The sequence below is a fragment of the Nicotiana sylvestris genome, chromosome 10, assembly GCF_000393655.2.
Source record: "Nicotiana sylvestris chromosome 10, ASM39365v2, whole genome shotgun sequence".
NCBI lineage: Eukaryota > Viridiplantae > Streptophyta > Magnoliopsida > Solanales > Solanaceae > Nicotiana > Nicotiana sylvestris.
Window position 1 is genome coordinate 15,890,735 of NC_091066.1, and position 17,032 is coordinate 15,907,766.

Here is a 17,032-nt window from a genome sequence, read left to right on the forward strand (position 1 = left end):
AAGTGCTATATATCTGTTAGGAGTATATAGCCTTTCGTCGAGTGAAAACCTGCAAGTAAATCATAAAGTATGCAATACCCTAGATCATGTAAATCACATTTGATATAGTCTCAAAATCTCATATATCATTATTTCTTGTATTCACAATTATAACTCATAAGTTATAATTGGTGCACCAGTGAATACAAATAAATGAGATTCCATCAATGATCTTCCTCTTCTCACGATTCCCTTAACATTAGTATGACTGCTTTTCTAGTTATGCTCCGCTAGACCGAATCTGTGTCCATGGTCTTTTGGAAATACACTAAGATAGCTAACATCACACTAAGTCTCAAGTATCTGATCAGAGTCTCTAAGGGTACAAAATCTTGAGCCATCCTAAAGCTCTGGGTCTCACACAATAATAAGTTGAGAATGGACTTATGTTAACCCAATTGGTCGACATTAGCACACATGGTATGAACATGTGCTACAGCATTTTCTCCCTTTTTTCATGGAGCGTATGTCTTTATCTCATAAAGAATGCTATACAGATGATATTTAGACGCCATAAGTATCTAAATTTGAGTTCTTTGATCCACAATATCATTTTTAACTCACATCTAGCTCACAAAGTAGACTAGGTGAACATTTTTCACCCTAATGACCTTATGTCATTGTTTAAGCGACATTCTAATTTTAAGCGAATAGCTCTCAAATTATCCTTATGATAATTTTGCTTAAAATCATGTCTTATCTCCTCACATCACTAAGATAAGGAGGCGGTTTCCTGTGTGAGAAGGCCAACCTCATGTCTACTCGACATACTTAAAAAATGAACAAAGAATGTACATAACATTCAACAATAAAAATATGTATGTATGTAAATCAACTTTATTGATAATCAAAGAACATCAGTTTGAGAACACGGGAAAATAAATAACAAAATAAAGTATCTCAGAGTCTACGCAAGCCTTGAGACCTAGTGTGCCTCACAAATGCATCTCTAGACAAAGGCTTGGTCAATGGATCTGCTAATATATCTTTTGTAGACACATACTTCACATTCACTACCTTGCGTTTAACCATGTCCCTCGCATAGTTATACTTGATATCTATATGTTTGGTTTTACAATGAAACTTTGGGTCCTTGGTGGAGGATATTGCAGCCTCACTGTCACAGTAGACTAATACTGCTTTAGTAGTTTCAGCAATATCCAACAAGTGCTCCAAGAACTTTTTCAACCAAACAACTTCTTGTGTTGCTGATGCGAGAGCCACATATTCGGCTTCCATCGTAGATAGTGATACACATGATTTTTTCTTACTACTCCATGATATGGCCCTATCACTGAGTAAGAATACATATCCTGAGGTAGACTTTCTCTCGTCTAGATCTCCTCCATGGTCAGCATCACTGTATCCAACTAATCGCAGATCCTTGCCGCCTTGATAACAAAGGGCATAATCAGCAGTTCCCTTCAGATATCTCATAATCCTCTTTACTGTTTGCCAATGTGCTAAACCTGTGTCGGTCTGATATCTACTTACCAAGCCAACTGCTTGGCAGATATCAGGTCTAGTGCACACCATAGCATACATTAGACTTCCGACTGCGCTCCTATAAGGAACTCGGATCATTCTTTCTGTCTCTTTAAGAGTCTTAGGACACATCTGACTTCCCGAGGTATGGCCTTTACTGATAGGAGTTTCAACTAGGCTACTATTTTGCATATTAAATCGTTCAAGAACTTTTCTAATGTAATTCTCTTGTGAGAGATACAATAGTTTCTTTGGACGATCTCTTGAAATCTAAACTTCAAGAATATATGCAGCTTCACCCATATCTTTCATCTCAAATTGGGATGATAACCATGACTTTATCTTGGTTATAAACTCCTTATCATTTCCAGCTATAAGTATGTCATCTACATACAATGTTAAAATCACAAACTTGTTTCTTGATCTCTTGGTATAAACACAATGGTCTTCATCCATCATGGTAAAACCATTGGATACAAGAATATTTTGAAAGCGTATATACCACTGCCTTGAAGATTGTTTGAGGCCATAAATAGACTTCAAAAGTCTACAAACCTTTTGTTCGTGGCCCTTTTCAATGAAACACCCAGGTTGTTTCATATAGATTTCTTCATCTAGTTCTCCATTGAGAAAGGCAGTCTTTACATCCATCTGATGTAATTCAAGATCCAGGCTTGCAACAATAGCTAGAACCAGGCGAACAGAGGTAAATCGTATAGCAGGCGAGAAAGTCTCTTCGTAGTCTATTCCTTTCTACTGTGTATACCCTTTCGCCACCAGTCGAGCCTTAAATCTCTCAACTGTGTCATCAGCCTTGAGCTTAATTTTGAGAACCCATTTGCTCCCAATTGCTTTGCGTCCTTCAGGGAGGTCAACTAGTTCCCAAACTTTGTTGACTCTCATAGACTCCAATTCATCTTCCATTGCTTTTGTCCATTTATCCTTAGAAGGGCATGAGAGAGACTCTTTTACATTTTTAGGCTCATTTTCTTCTTGTAGGAGCATCATAAATAGTTCTCCGCCTTCAATATCAAATCGTCGACGGGGAATCTTTTTACAAGAACCACGTTTTACTTGTGATTCATCATTGTTCCCATTTGGATCAATGTTGCTCTCACTCGGATCAAGATCATTCATCCTGCTCCCACTTGGAACAAGATCTGTGACCATCTCGCTCCCACTTGGAACAAGATCCATTTGGTCACTTCCACTAAAAGTAGAGGGATTACTCTCATTCGCATCTGATGGTGAAGGAGGTCTTTGATGAGAAACTAATTCACCATTTTCTAAAATTCTCCTACTCGAATTAAGTGATCCTTGTACTTCTTGATCCATTATCTCAAATAAGGTTAGGTCTTGACCTACCTCTCCCTTCTTAGGGAACTCATCCTCTAAGAATGTGACATCTCGTGATTCAAACTCGGTTACACTCCCACTGTCTTGTTGACCTATAAACACATAAACCTTTGAGGTTTCAGAGTATCTTATAAAGATACTTTTCTTTCCCCTCGGGCCCAATTTGCCATATTTGTGAGAGGAATCATGTGTATAGGCAGCACAACCCCAAGGTCTTAATACACTTAGGTCGGGTTGTCTTCCAGTCCATAACTCATATGGAGTGGTGGTAACTGATTTTGTTGGCACTCGGTTAAGTACAAAGGTAGAAGTTAGCAACGCATCACCCCAGTAACTAATTGGGAGGTTGGCTTGTGCCATCATTGACCTAACCATTTTTAGGAGTGTTCTGTTTCTTCTCTCCGCAATACCATTTTGTTGTGGAGTATTTGGGATAATCAACTGATGAACTATTCCCTTTTCATCACATAAATTATTAAACTGAGTTGATAAATATTCACGACCACGATCAGTTCGAAGAGCTTTTATCTTCTTGTCTAATTGATTTTTCACTAAGCTCATATAGCTTTTGAAGCAACTTATTGCTTCTGATTTGTGGGAAATCAAATAAACATAACTGAAACGGGTAAAGTCATCAATAAATGTGATGAAATAATTTGCTCCATGCCTAGCCCTAACATTCATAGGTCCACAGATGTCCGAATGGACTAATTGCAAAGGATATTCGGCTCTAGTCGCCTGACCAAAAGGTTTTCTTGCAGATTTTTCAGCTAGACAATTTTTACAAGTGGACAATTCCTCATGTTTAATGCTAGAAAGCAAACCTAGTTTTGCTAACCTTTGCATTCTTTCTTGGCCAATATGACCAAGTCTAGCATGCCATATGTTTACATCACTATCATATTTATGTGAAGAAACAAACATAGAAAAACTAGCATTATTATTAAATGAATCATAATCCAAATCCATAATAATTAAACCTCCGGTCACATGACCAAAACCAAATAAAGTTGAACCAAAAGTCAACTTGGCAGAATTGCCATGACAAAACAAGTCAAATCCTAACTTAAGCAAAACTGAAACTGAAATAACATTCCGGCGAATTGTTGGTGCAAAGAGAACATCGTGTAGTATTAGGTCTCGACCACCACGCAGGACTAACTTGCATGTACTGATCCCTTCAACAACAACTTTATTGTTGTTGCCTACATATATCCACTTTGCTCCACGTGGAACTCGCCGAAATTCAACAAAGGCACTGCGTTCCCAGGCTATGTGGTTCGTTGCTCCTGAGTCTACAATCCACAAAGGATTAGATTCAGCTAGAAAAACAGAACTAGAAACACAAAGTTCACTAATTCGAGCATCGTGAAATACCTTTCTAGGAGGCTCAGAGCAATCTCTAGCATAATGACCCTTCTTGTCACAATTATAGCATTTCACTTTAGCAACTTTCATAGGTTTGGGACGTCTGTTCTTGCCTTTTTCAGTCTTTGCTCTTTTAGCAGGCTGAACTTGAGGTGGCCCTCTCTTTTTTCCCCAGTTTTTTTTCTTTGAATCACTCTTGATTTTGGAGATTGTTGCCATGTGCAACTCAGCTATTGACTTTGCAGCCTCAAATCGTTCCTCCTCTAACTTAAGGTGTCTCCGGACATCTTCCAGAGTTGTGATTATCTCATTATGGGTCAAATGCATTTTCATATGATCCCAAGAACTAGGTAAAGAACGTATGACAGCTTGAATTTGTTGTTCATTAGTCAACACATGACCAACATCTTTCAACTCCCCGATCATATTTGTCATTTGCCTCAAATGTGTTTTCATTGAATGTTCTGGGCGTTTCTTATATGAGTCAAATTTGATCGTTAAGGATCTCAGCCTTGCAGTGGAACAGGTACCAAACCTTTTCCTCAAAGCATTCCAAAGATCCATAGCTCTTTGGTGATCCTTAAACTCTCTTAGAATGTCATCATCTAAGGTGCTCAACAACGTAATGCGAGCAATGGAGTTCTTTTTCTTCCAACTGTCATAGGCTTCACGCTCACGCCTATGCTGAGCAGTGTTACCTTCCTCAGGCTCATTCATGACATTGTTGATGGCCTCCAGAGCCTCTTGCTCCTCTAGCACATACTGGACTTTCAAGCTCCAGGTTTCATAATTGTCACCATTGAGTTTCAACCCTTTGTTGAGCTCAGCAACAATGTTTTTCGAAGCAGTAGTCATTCTTTAACAAAATAAAAATTAAAATGAGGATCATGTAAAAAAATAACGCAAGGCACGATGTTCTACATACATACATATTATGACACTAAGCATTAATTGATTAGGTTAATAAACACATATATTAATTATGGAGTCGAAAATTCACTATGTTCCCAATCATCGTCCAAGAATTAAAATATGCTGAAAATTAACCTATTCAATTATCTAGCTAAGTGTCTTAATCATGTTTAAGACAACATAATTATCTATCATGATTTTACAATTCCACGTGGATTATAAGTTAAAAAATAACTTATATTAGCATGTAAATAAAATTAGTGTCAAACTAATTAACATTCATTACATGCTATACAAATTCACATAAAATTTTACTTTAATGTTAAACTAATTAACATATTATACATGTTGAACAAATTAACAAGTATTGTTAATATTAAACTAATTAATATTGATTTCATGCTAAATTAATTAACATAAAGCATGTGTTAAACTAATTAACCAAAGTAATGTTAAAACAATTAACATTTCAAGCATGTTAAATAAATTAACATTTTAAAGCATGTTAAACAAATTAACAAATAATTATAATGTTAAATAAATTAACATTTTAAAGCATGTTAAACAAATTAACATTACAAGCAATTGGGATAATAAAACAATTATAGTTTCATTAAAAGAATACAAATACTAAATTTATATTCTAAAAATTAAGTCCATATGACTAATTTTATAATCTGAAATTTATTAATAAAAAATAAAATTCTCTTGGTAGTATTTAATTAGGCCATTAGCCCATAGTAAAAACTAAAGAGATTATATATAATGGGCATTTAGCCCAAGGTTATAAATCTGCCTCTTTTTAAAAGAAGTACATCAACTCCAAGCCCAATTAAAGGTTAATTCTTCCCTTTTAATCAACTCTAAGTAGGCCTTTAGCCCATCAAGAAAAATAAGAAGCTATTAAATTGAAGCCACCAGAAAAAAAAATATTTTTAGGCTTATTTTAACAGATTAATCAGATTTTAAGGAGAGAAAAACCCTAAGTTTCTTCTCCACTTTTTCTCCAACTCTTTTAGTCGCCACTCTTCATTGAAGCACCAAGCTTCAACCCCCCCTCCCCCCCCCGCCCTTTTTTTTTGTTTATTCTCAGAGAAGGGGGAAGCCAAAGCCTCTCTAGCCTTCTTCTTCTTTTTAGTGGATGAAAAACAAAAAAAAAATGTGGATATCCACCACCAGCGACGGCGGCGGTAATCCGACGGCGGCAGTATTCCGGCTACTACAAGGCGGTGGCAGATCGAGACAACAAAAAAAACTGATCTCTTTGCTTTTTTCTCTTTTTTTTTGTAAAAAAAATTTCGAATAAAATTCCAGATTGTTTCAAGTCAGTGTTGAATACTGATATACTATTTCAATTACATACAGTAATTGATAAAACTTAATGAACACTGATTTTATTTTATTTTATTAATAAGATTCTTAAAAACGAATTCAGATCAAATTAATAAAAAATCATTAAAAAGTTAAATTGATTAACTTGTTCCAGTTGCACAGAAAATTTGATATGAATAAACACTTAATTCTAGATACCACTATATACAGCTAACATTATTATTATTTTCAATTGCGTGGCAGACATAGTTCTATATTTACATAGAGTAATAGAACTATTCTAATATATATTTCGGACCAGAAAACTAGCCTACTGCTCTGATACCAATGAAGGAACACGTTAATCTAAACACATTAGATAGCGTGTAAATCGTAAAACGAGAACTTATTTGTTCTTCGTGAAGCGGAAGCGAAAACGAATTGAACCGCGACTGAAATCATTGGTCGGTGGTGGTTGTCACGGTGTGTTGGAGCAACCCCTAATTCCACAGTCTAAACCAGAGAAAAGCGTAGAAAAATACTGCAGAGTATATACTTTAATGTACACACTAAGTGTACTTATATAGAGAATATTAGGATTAACTAATAACTCTATTGGGCCTTAAAGCACCCCTTATGGGTGGACCCAATTTTCCTACACTATTAATTAGAGCAGTATTTCTTGAATGGGATTTAAGTCGGGGAATTTTCATAATTACATATGAAATCATAAAATATTTCATAATCTACAACTGTTAAATAAATAACATATTCTACAACATAATCATAAATAAAGAAGATATTTTTCAAGTGTGGTACCTTCCCGGTAAATAAGGAAATTGACTATGAAGCATATTTAATTATCCCTAAAAATCCTCCATTTCGTTAAATGGTGATTATGAACCAATCATCATTCCTTGGCAACGATAGGTACTCTATTTTGATATGTTTTCATTCTTTCAGATTCCTTCTTTATCTTGGGATATTTTTTCCCAACAAAATTAGATCTATGATTCTATTCTATTGGGAGTAAAAAGAAAAAAGGCAACATAATGTATCATACTTTTTTGTAGGGTAAAAGAAAAAAAATAGCATTTGGGTCATAAAGAATATTAATAAGCTGCTACAGACCAAAAACTTAATCGACTTATTCCATTTTTGTATGTACTCTAATAAATAATAGTTAATATACCAATTGATCTACTTGAGCAGCACATGTATATAGTATACTGTATATATTTAAAATATATTACTTACATAGACTTACTAGGAAAGTTTAAAAATTAAGTATATGTATATAGTATACTGCATATATGTTAAAAATATATGAAATATATATTCATCGATACTAAATAGTATGTAATAATTAATATATCATTGATTAATAAGATATTAGCATACTGGTATAATATTTGTGTATTTGAGTATATTGATATATTATATTTATTTGAAATATGCAATATAGGTTTTTACATATAGTAATGGTATATCAAATATACTATAATCATATACACAACTAGAAGAGAGAGAACAGGAAAAATTTTGAAAAAGAAAAAGGAGCACATATGTAGTTGGGTAAGAGAATCTCAAGAGAGATATACAAGGATACATTTTAGGTAAGAGAATCTCAAGAGAGATATATTATAAATATAAATAGTTGTATGTTTTAAAATAAGTTGTATGATATGTAATTTTTTAAAATTAATTGTGACTTATTTAAATAGGTATTTAATAGGTTGTATTTTGGGTAAATTTCTCATTTAGGTCCTACTGCAATACTGCTGGTTCAAGCAAAAGGGTCCATTGCTATTTGTTATGACCATTTCTAGCTTTCATCAGTGCGCAGAGAGTTATAAAAACTCATTGAATTATACTCCCTCGTCTCATATTATCAGTCGTTGTTACGAAAAATAGTTATCTCGAATTATTTGTCACTTTAGAAGTTCAAGACAAAATTGATTACCTTTTTTTCCTTTTTACTTTTAGTAGTAATAATTATCCTTGAAGATTACAAACACCTCAATTATAAATAACTTTGTTCAAATAACAATGAAAAAAAATTAAATATTAAGACAAATAAGGGTAAAGTAGTCAAAATTTCATCCTAATTAATTTTTCTTAAGGGACACGTACAAGAGAATCATTGGAGTAGTTGTTTCATGTCTCTCACCAAACAGGCAATCTTGTAGTTGCACAAATCTGCTATGTATGACAACATTTTATCTACTTTGTTTTTAGTACCACTGCCCCAGGCTTTCGCAAACGCGATTCACCTAGAGTGAACGCGAAGAACAAACGACCTCCAGCCCAACTCCTTCATCACGAAGGCGAGACTCCCCTCGCGAACGTGATGAACACCAAACACCAGCAGAAATCAGCCATCACAAACATGCTCCGGGTGGTCCAAGACTCACTTGAGCCATCCAGGACCCCCTCCAATCATGCCAACAAGTCCGTCAATACTATCGGACATATCCAAGGCCTCCAAATACAGATGGGATCATTACATCTAAGAATCAAAGATCAAACCACAAGTTGAACTTTTCTTAAGTTCAAGAACTTCTAGTCCTTCAACCAAACGTCTGATTCATGTTGTCATTGAATTTATTATCCTCTTCTCTATCACGTTGTATTAACGAAAATTTATATCTTTCGGATCGAATCGGTTGCTTGTGGCCCATCATATATAAAATTAATTGCTTTGACCTTGAAAATTATTTTTTGGGTTAAACAGATTTGTATATGCGCATTTACACCTTCCACGCAATAGAAGCATCTGCATTATGGGTGTTTTTGTGGAATTTCAACTTATTACAGTTTAGTTGCAAAGTAATTAATGCCTGCCACTTATTTCATAGATTAGGGCTAGTTTATGTACCCAGCATCTGGTAGCTAGAGCACTGAGATGTTTTACCATTGCAAATAACGTAAGATGTCTTTCCCTTTCTGTGTTTACTGCCTCCTATTCTTTACCTTAAAGTAGTTGTTACAGGATGGAAGATTTTCAGCACCATCGTCCATCATCTATAGCAAGCTTCATTGATTTTCCCTCTACAAAATAAAGCTTTGAATTCTAACCTTCAAGACCACTCTTACATTCTTCAAGTACTAAGTTTACTACTGATAAGTTTGACGATGTCCGTCAAACATAACAGGTCGTCTCAGTCCTGAAGCTAAACACTTCGTGCAAAATAAGTTTACAAATAACATAACCAAATGGCATTTGCACCCAATCTTGTAGCTTCTTTCAATTAGTGCACACCTTCAACTTTAACATCATGAGATAAGCAGAACCAAGGCAAATAACACAGCCTCATAGATTCATGAAATTAAGGATTCGATCATTCAAATGCAAATTTTAAACAAAAGCTAAATATCCTTATGAAAACAAGGTACCTTTGACATCATTGATAATGTCGTGATTTATTCAATTGTTCCACTAGTTGAGCATGGAGAATGTTTAGAAACCAGATAATACACATTAGAAACAATCTGGATCACCAAGTACGGTAAAAGAGCTCCTTTGCTGACCTCTCCTGGCTATCCTGCAAGTAAAACCAAGACTTGAACTTCAATGTTCTTATAGTGTTGTCAATCACAATTTAATACAAAAACAATGCCTCAGTAGCAACATCTTTGGGTTTGCCATAAATCCTCCTTTTTTTTTTGGATGAAGTGGGTTTGCCATAAATCTTCACTGCCGTTACGCCCCATACGGACTCGTTTCTTTCCAATATTCAATAATTTGAGGTCTCTAATACTAAGGTTCTCTACATTCGCTATTGACATACACAGCCAAAAAATTTAGGGAACATGGAAAAATATGCCACTGAACTACACGTAATGGTCTAGATATGCTATCCATCAATAGTTGCAGTTAATTACTATAAAAATTGATTAATTTCTAATTAATTTGATTAGTATCCACAATAGCCACATGGCTTAATACTAATCTGATCAGTACCATCAATGGCTTCCCCTTTCCACCACCCGCCTTCTCCTCCGCCTCCCTTCTTCTCCACCTTGAAACAAAAGTGCTAAGGCCTAGGAATCTGCAGCAGTTAGCGAAAAGAAATAGAACCCAGATCAAATAAGGACTAACTAATCCAAAAGCAACGTCCTCAACAACTAAAGATTATTCCTTTTACTGTCCCTTGTGATTTCTATTTTAATCCAAAAAGAGTCTTTAGTTTTCCCTCAGAGGTTAGAATCCCCCATTCAAGCATTTATTTGAGTATATTGAAGCAATTAATATATTTCAAACTCACTCTACTCAGGAAATCGAGCTTAATGACACACCTCTTCCTTCAACAAAGGAAACCTAAAAAGGTCCATTCTTGGGATATCCAAAAACGTCCTTGGTCAAGAAGGAAATGGGTTGAGTCTGACTCGGTGATAACTTAGAGGTGAAGAAATATCCAGGTTGTTTTTCATGTGACTTGGGTTCTAGCCGGAGAAGGAACCAGCAAGAGGAGTGGAAATGCTTCAGGTATTTGATGGCTAATAGTGGTGGCGGGAGCAGACAAAGAATGAGAGGTGATGGCAGTAGTGCTGGTGGCAGAGGAGGTGGTGCAATGGTAGTTTAATGGACTCAAATTCTTCTAAGAGAGCAAATGGGTTCATTGATCTTAACATGCCAGCACTAATGGAAGATGAATATTTTAGCCAATCAGATGTTTCTGTAGTTTCAGATTTAAATTTTGTAGCACCAACTCATCAAGAAAGGCCATGCCTTTGAAGAACTAAAACATGGAGAGATAAAATGGGGGTTGTTCAATATTTACTCTAAAAACCTCTAAGAGGTTCCCAGTGAAAATTGTCAGGTATGATGGGAGTTCTTGAATTTGCAACTGCTGATGCATATCCAGCAGCATTATGTTGGTGGTGAAATGGTGAAGCAGCACTGTTGACAAACCCCCGCTGAGTGCCTCCAACCTCCTTCCTTTCTTTAATTTTAAGCTACATATTGGACACGTGGACTAATTAGAGATTAATCATTTTTTAGTTATCAACCGTCAGTAAGGGCATATATGTGGCATTTTTTTTAACAGTGAAGGCATGATTGACCCCAATTACTGAAGGATGGCATATATAGACCATTTCTCATGGTTCAGGGGCATATTTGACCCTTTTCTCAAAAAATTAAAGAACTAACAAAAACTGGACCTAAGAGTACTAACATGACTAAACCTTAATGGTACATTTTTCGCTAGATGTGCATGAATTCCCACAAATTATAGATCTTTTGAGGAAAGCTTATTTCCATGATTTTAGGTCTCCCTAAGCCCTTTTAATAATTCCTATTATCATGGTTCTATACCTGTAAACTAGTAGATAAGTTCCTAATGTTTTAGGTAAAATCTAGTAGGAGTAATCATTAACAAAATAAACTAAAGGAGTACTTTGTCTGTCGTACAACAGTTAGCACTTAGTACTATCCTCATACCAATTTAATGGGCAGAAGGAAGCTAAGTACAAGCATTTCCAGGCATGAACGGGTAAGAGTCATACTGCGCGCTCTTCTTTGCCCATATTCGAGTCCATGGCAGGTCACAATATAAATTGACAAAGATGTTCATATATTTTCACAATACCAGTGGTTTAGAATCTTCAATGTGGGAATGATCAAACTTGAAAGTATCTCGCTAGTGCATCAGAGTAAAAACTAATCAAGCTCTAGAGGAATAGACACATCTGTACTACAGAAAACGATACAAGCAGTTTTTGTTACAGGATACCAAAATAAAGAGGTTGCTTTCAACTGTTAGAATACAGTAAACTGCAGCATGATCCTCCAGTCTCTATAGTGGGAACTTGTATCTAAAAGAAACAAAAACCAAAATAGAACAGAATGAACTCAAAAAATTTAGGTATAATTTAGTGAACGGTAACTGCAAAAAGTTTCACAAACGCCCGCAGTGTCCAGTTGACCTTCTTCTTGTGGGAATTCATGATTCAAGATTTGTTGCGAGGGATTTATGATACCACAAATAGAGACTAAAGCAAGTGGTAGAGTCAAAGCTGGTATCAGAGAGCGTACATTGACTTATTATAATCCTACAACCACTCCTACAGCATGCCTTGTATGATGCTCAAGGCTCTCGGTTTAGTAGCAGCTGAGCTCAAACAATGGATATAGCAAGCCCTTGCTGGTCTAATTAGGGGAATTACCATAAGCTAACAGATCAAAAAGAAAAAAAGACTGACTTTATCAATGAAAAAAGAAAAGAGAACTAGGGATTCATTTGATATTCTCATTGGTTTATATTATGAAGAGACGGGTTCGACTAATACCCAAGCAGATGCATCACATGTCTAATAAGTAAACCTCTTATAATCCAAACCAAACAAGCATTACCACAAAGAAGTAACATACAAATTTTCAAATAAAAAAAATAGTGGCTGACATGTACGACCCCTTAAACTTGCCTGAATTTTTCATTTAGACACTTGACCTAGGGGTTGTACTTATTGAACAGCTGAACTTGAGCCAAATTGTACCTATTAGACACCTCACTGGACAATCTTCCAAAAAATGAAGTGCGTGACTTTCAAACACTATGACATGGTAAAACAAGCGAATAAGTAGGCGACACAGTGTAAAATTAGGTGCCATCTATATTTGAGAGTCTTTGCCTATGTACTTTCAAGGTTTTGCACCTCTCAAGCACAAAGAAGAAAGAAAAACAAAAATAAATCACTAACGTTTTTCACAAAACTAGCGAGAAAAGAATGTAAGATGAAAAAAAAATGTTAAAGAAAATTGTCTCACGCGGTCACATTTGGTGTTTCACACACATTGTGCCATGTCAGCAATGTGTGCGTAATAGGTATAATATGGCTCGAGTTTAGGTGTTCAATAGATACAATTCTTAATTCAGTGTCTAAATGAAAACTCAAGGCAAGTTTAAGGGGCCGCATATGTATTCAGCCAAAAACAATTTTAAACTTTCTCAATCACAATAATTCTATAACATAAGCCTCAATTTTTCTCCTCCTTAAGCCATTACAGAAAAAAAATGAAGAATCTCCAGCAAAAGCTACAATCATATCTTAAATTTACTACTCACCAAAAAGTCATTTGGAAGTAGAGGCGCCGTCCTGAAGGAGGTCATCATAAGGATCGCGGCGGCCGGGGACTTGGCTGATCTGTGGGTCCCAGAAGTTCTGAGCATTGTGCCGATCAAATGTCCAGAAACCATAAGGACGCAGCGGATAACTCCACATCTCTCTAGTCTTGCTGCACCTCTCCTTTGTTGCGTAAACGTGTTCCCGAAACTTGCGATCTCTCTCCTTCGGATCCTCCATTAATCTCAATATCAAGTTCTCCGCAAATTCCATTATGAATCCCATTTTTATCCTGAGAATTATGCCAGCAAAAACAAAATTTGCGTCTAATTAATTCCAAAGAGGAAAAAGAAAACCCTAGGTAATTCAACTTAGAAATCTGAGATTCGTAACTCCATTTTAGGGGATCGAATTTTAGTACAAGTGAAACATGTGGAAGATACGAACTTACCTTTGCTGGTCGTTGATTGAGAGGATTTGCGAATGTGATTTGGAAATGAATGCTGCTGCCTGCTGCAGTCAATCGGAGCAAAGGACTAAAACTGTATCGGGTCAATGGGCTAACAAGGCTCGGCAACCATTTTGTTTCGGGTTTTTTCCACTTTTAACGCCGCAGAAATTATTTACGTCGATAGTCCAAAAAATGTATAAAAATTATAATTTTTTTGTATATTATATACTATATATATATATATATATATATATATATATATATATATATATATATATATATATATACACACACACTCAGCTATTATTTTCAAAGCGGTTATACAATATCATTTTTCCTTTTTTTCCTGGTCACAAAATATGGGTGATTGACACAAAAGTGATTTTTGGGGGTTGATCATGAAATTTTATCACTGGAACTAATAATATTACTGAAATGACCCTAATATATATAGATGCGCATTTAATAAAATAATTAGGACTTACTACTCTAATTAGGTTGCACGGCAAAGATGGTGACAAGAGCAACCAAAATGGGTAAACTACGTCATGCATGACAAATTGGTAGGATTTCATATTCTATTCAACTTAAGTAGCTATTATGTTGCATAACACACAAACTATACAAGGTTGTCATAATTTTAAAATTACAAACAAAAGAGGGAAAAAGCATTCCAGAAGGATAGCAAGCAGTGCCTTCGGGGACATCCGATAAAAACGATAGCAAGCAAGTTATAACAAAACATTAGGATTTCATGCTTTATCCTACCTAGCTATCTTGTTGGATAACTATAAACTATACCGGATTATCATGTTTCACCTATGATACCTCATTTAAAGTTACTAGGTGGTGATGGCCCTCGCTTAGCACGGCCCCAATATTGCACGAGTTGAAACAATTGGTGCATGGCAACGATTGCCAGATATAAACAACATAACAAACTAATAGTCGGATATCATTCACATGCATTTGGAAGCAAGATCTCCACTCATGGATGTTATGTAGTTCCTTGAGACATTATCATCTTTATATATATGTAGTAGTACTATTACACATTGACAAAAGGTGACATATTTCCTGCTGCAATTAGTCTTCCTTTTTGCCGTCTTTGCCAGAAAACCTACAGAATTATGATGCAATGTCAAACGTAAGTGCCCATATCTTTAACAGATAAGAGCTCGTTTAGATTAGTTGATTTGAAGTAGCTGATAAGCATTAGGTGCTGAAAAGTAGTTTTTAGTGCTGAAACTGATTTAATAAATAAGAAGTTACGTGTTTGGGTACAAGTGCTGGAATAGATAATAAGTTGCTGCAATATTTGATAAAAAGTGTTGACAAGCTCTTTTTCTGTTAAAATGACTTAAATAACCTTAGAATTGTTTACACTTATAAGGACGTAATTTCTTCAAAATTTTAGATTCCAGATCGATTCAGATACACAATATTTTATTTGTCATTTTATTTTAAATACAACTGTGCTTAGATAAGATAATTTTTATGATAAATAAAATTTATTTTATGATAAGCATATAATCATAAGTTATAATAATTAATAAATTGACAAAATTTTCTCACTAAAAAATAAAACCTAAATAGGACTAAATATTTGAAGAGAAACAAACATTGTCTTCATCACCACAACACTTAGAAAGCAGTACTCCAAAAAATTAATATGTCCTCCTTTATTATATATAGTTCAAAGATTAATATACAATTACATAGATATAAATATGCAAAGGAATAGAGAATTTGCATATCTTAAATAGTCAATGAGAATTGCAGACTTGAAGAAGCGGGGTGGGGCGGGGGAGGGGGGGGGTTAGGTTGAAACTTGAGACAGTGAGCATCCATGTAGGAGTTTTATCTAAAAAGGAATATTTTAAGGATAAAATAGTAAAAATCTTGGTCAAACTTAAAGTGCTTATAAGTTAAAAATTCATAAGCTGGGGATGACCAGCTTATGGCTTTTGGCTTATTTTTGACTTATAAGCACTTGGCTTATAAGCACTTTAACTTTACCAAATGCGTAGACAAGCCGAAAAGTGCTTATAAGCTAGTTTGACCAGCGTATAACCTTAGTCAAACACCCTCTTAAATGCAAAATTTGTTTAAGTAATATAGTTCTTGTCAAGTTCATGATTTAGATAAAAATATTAATTTTAATCGGACAATTTAAACACTTAAGATGGAACTATAAGAAATTATTGCAGACTTCCTCAATGCAAGGCATGTCTATCGGAAATAACCTCTCTCCCTTTGTAAGATAAGGGTAAGGGTAAGGTCTGCATCACATTACTCTCTTCAGACCCCACTGTGTGGGATTGCACTGGGTTTGTTGTTGTTGTTCCTAAGTGCAAGGCATGCCTTATCTACCTTTGCACATATGATCGAAAATTTGCTTGGTCAACAAAGAAAGCTTATTTACTGAAGAGAGTTATCAAGATGTATAATAGTAAATGACAATGCCAAAAAAACCAAGAATGAAATAGACATTGGGATTAGTAGTAAGAGTCTTTCAAAGCAATAGTGAAGAGCAACAAAGAGCGGGACTTTGAAGTTTTACCTAATAGTTCTGAGAGAACATTTTAGTTATCTTAAATATCAATCAGGCTCAACCTTAACTTTAGCAGGTCTTTTCATTATTCATTTAGGATCATATTTCGAGCCAACTTCCACATATCCACACTTAGGGATATATCCCAAAATGTTACACTTATTTATATGGTTCCAAATTATCAAGAGAAAATTGACTTATAGCTTTGCAAGTAAATGAAGTAGCATATGTCTAGTAGTATCCACAAGTTGGACATCAACTTTTCTTTCTTAGCTATAGGTAGAAAAAAATAACACATCAACTACAGCAATATCCACAGACACTAAGACAACGTAAAACTATAATTTTAATATCTTTATATGTTCGCGCATAATGTACAATTTGATAAAGTAAGATGATCAAATAGCTGTTCCAACATGAATTCTCTCTTCTGTTTTTACAATTGGAATGCTTCTTCTCTTTGTTTTTGCAATTGAAATGCTTACCAT

General features: G+C 35.1%; 2 protein-coding genes across 3 annotated transcripts; both read right to left on the reverse strand.

The window, feature by feature from the left end:
- Positions 1-939: 939 nt before the first annotated feature.
- Positions 940-1,656, reverse strand: LOC138879042 (secreted RxLR effector protein 161-like). The gene has a single exon (XM_070158616.1). The coding sequence runs from the start codon at positions 1,654-1,656 to the stop codon at positions 940-942; it is 717 nt and encodes a 238-aa protein (XP_070014717.1).
- An 8,099-nt stretch (positions 1,657-9,755) lies between these two features.
- On the reverse strand, positions 9,756-14,124 carry LOC104244399 (uncharacterized). Of its 2 annotated transcripts, none has more exons than XM_009799809.2 (3): positions 13,991-14,124; positions 13,542-13,831; positions 9,756-10,011 (listed from the first exon to the last, which is right to left on the reverse strand). In XM_009799809.2, exon 2 carries the CDS (start codon positions 13,822-13,824, stop codon positions 13,549-13,551), a length of 276 nt encoding a protein of 91 aa, XP_009798111.1. In that variant the 5' UTR covers positions 13,825-13,831; positions 13,991-14,124; the 3' UTR covers positions 9,756-10,011; positions 13,542-13,548. The 2 variants fall into 2 exon arrangements, with proteins under 2 accessions (XP_009798111.1, XP_009798110.1); XM_009799808.2 differs by having other exon boundaries at positions 9,756-10,016.
- Positions 14,125-17,032: the final 2,908 nt, after the last annotated feature.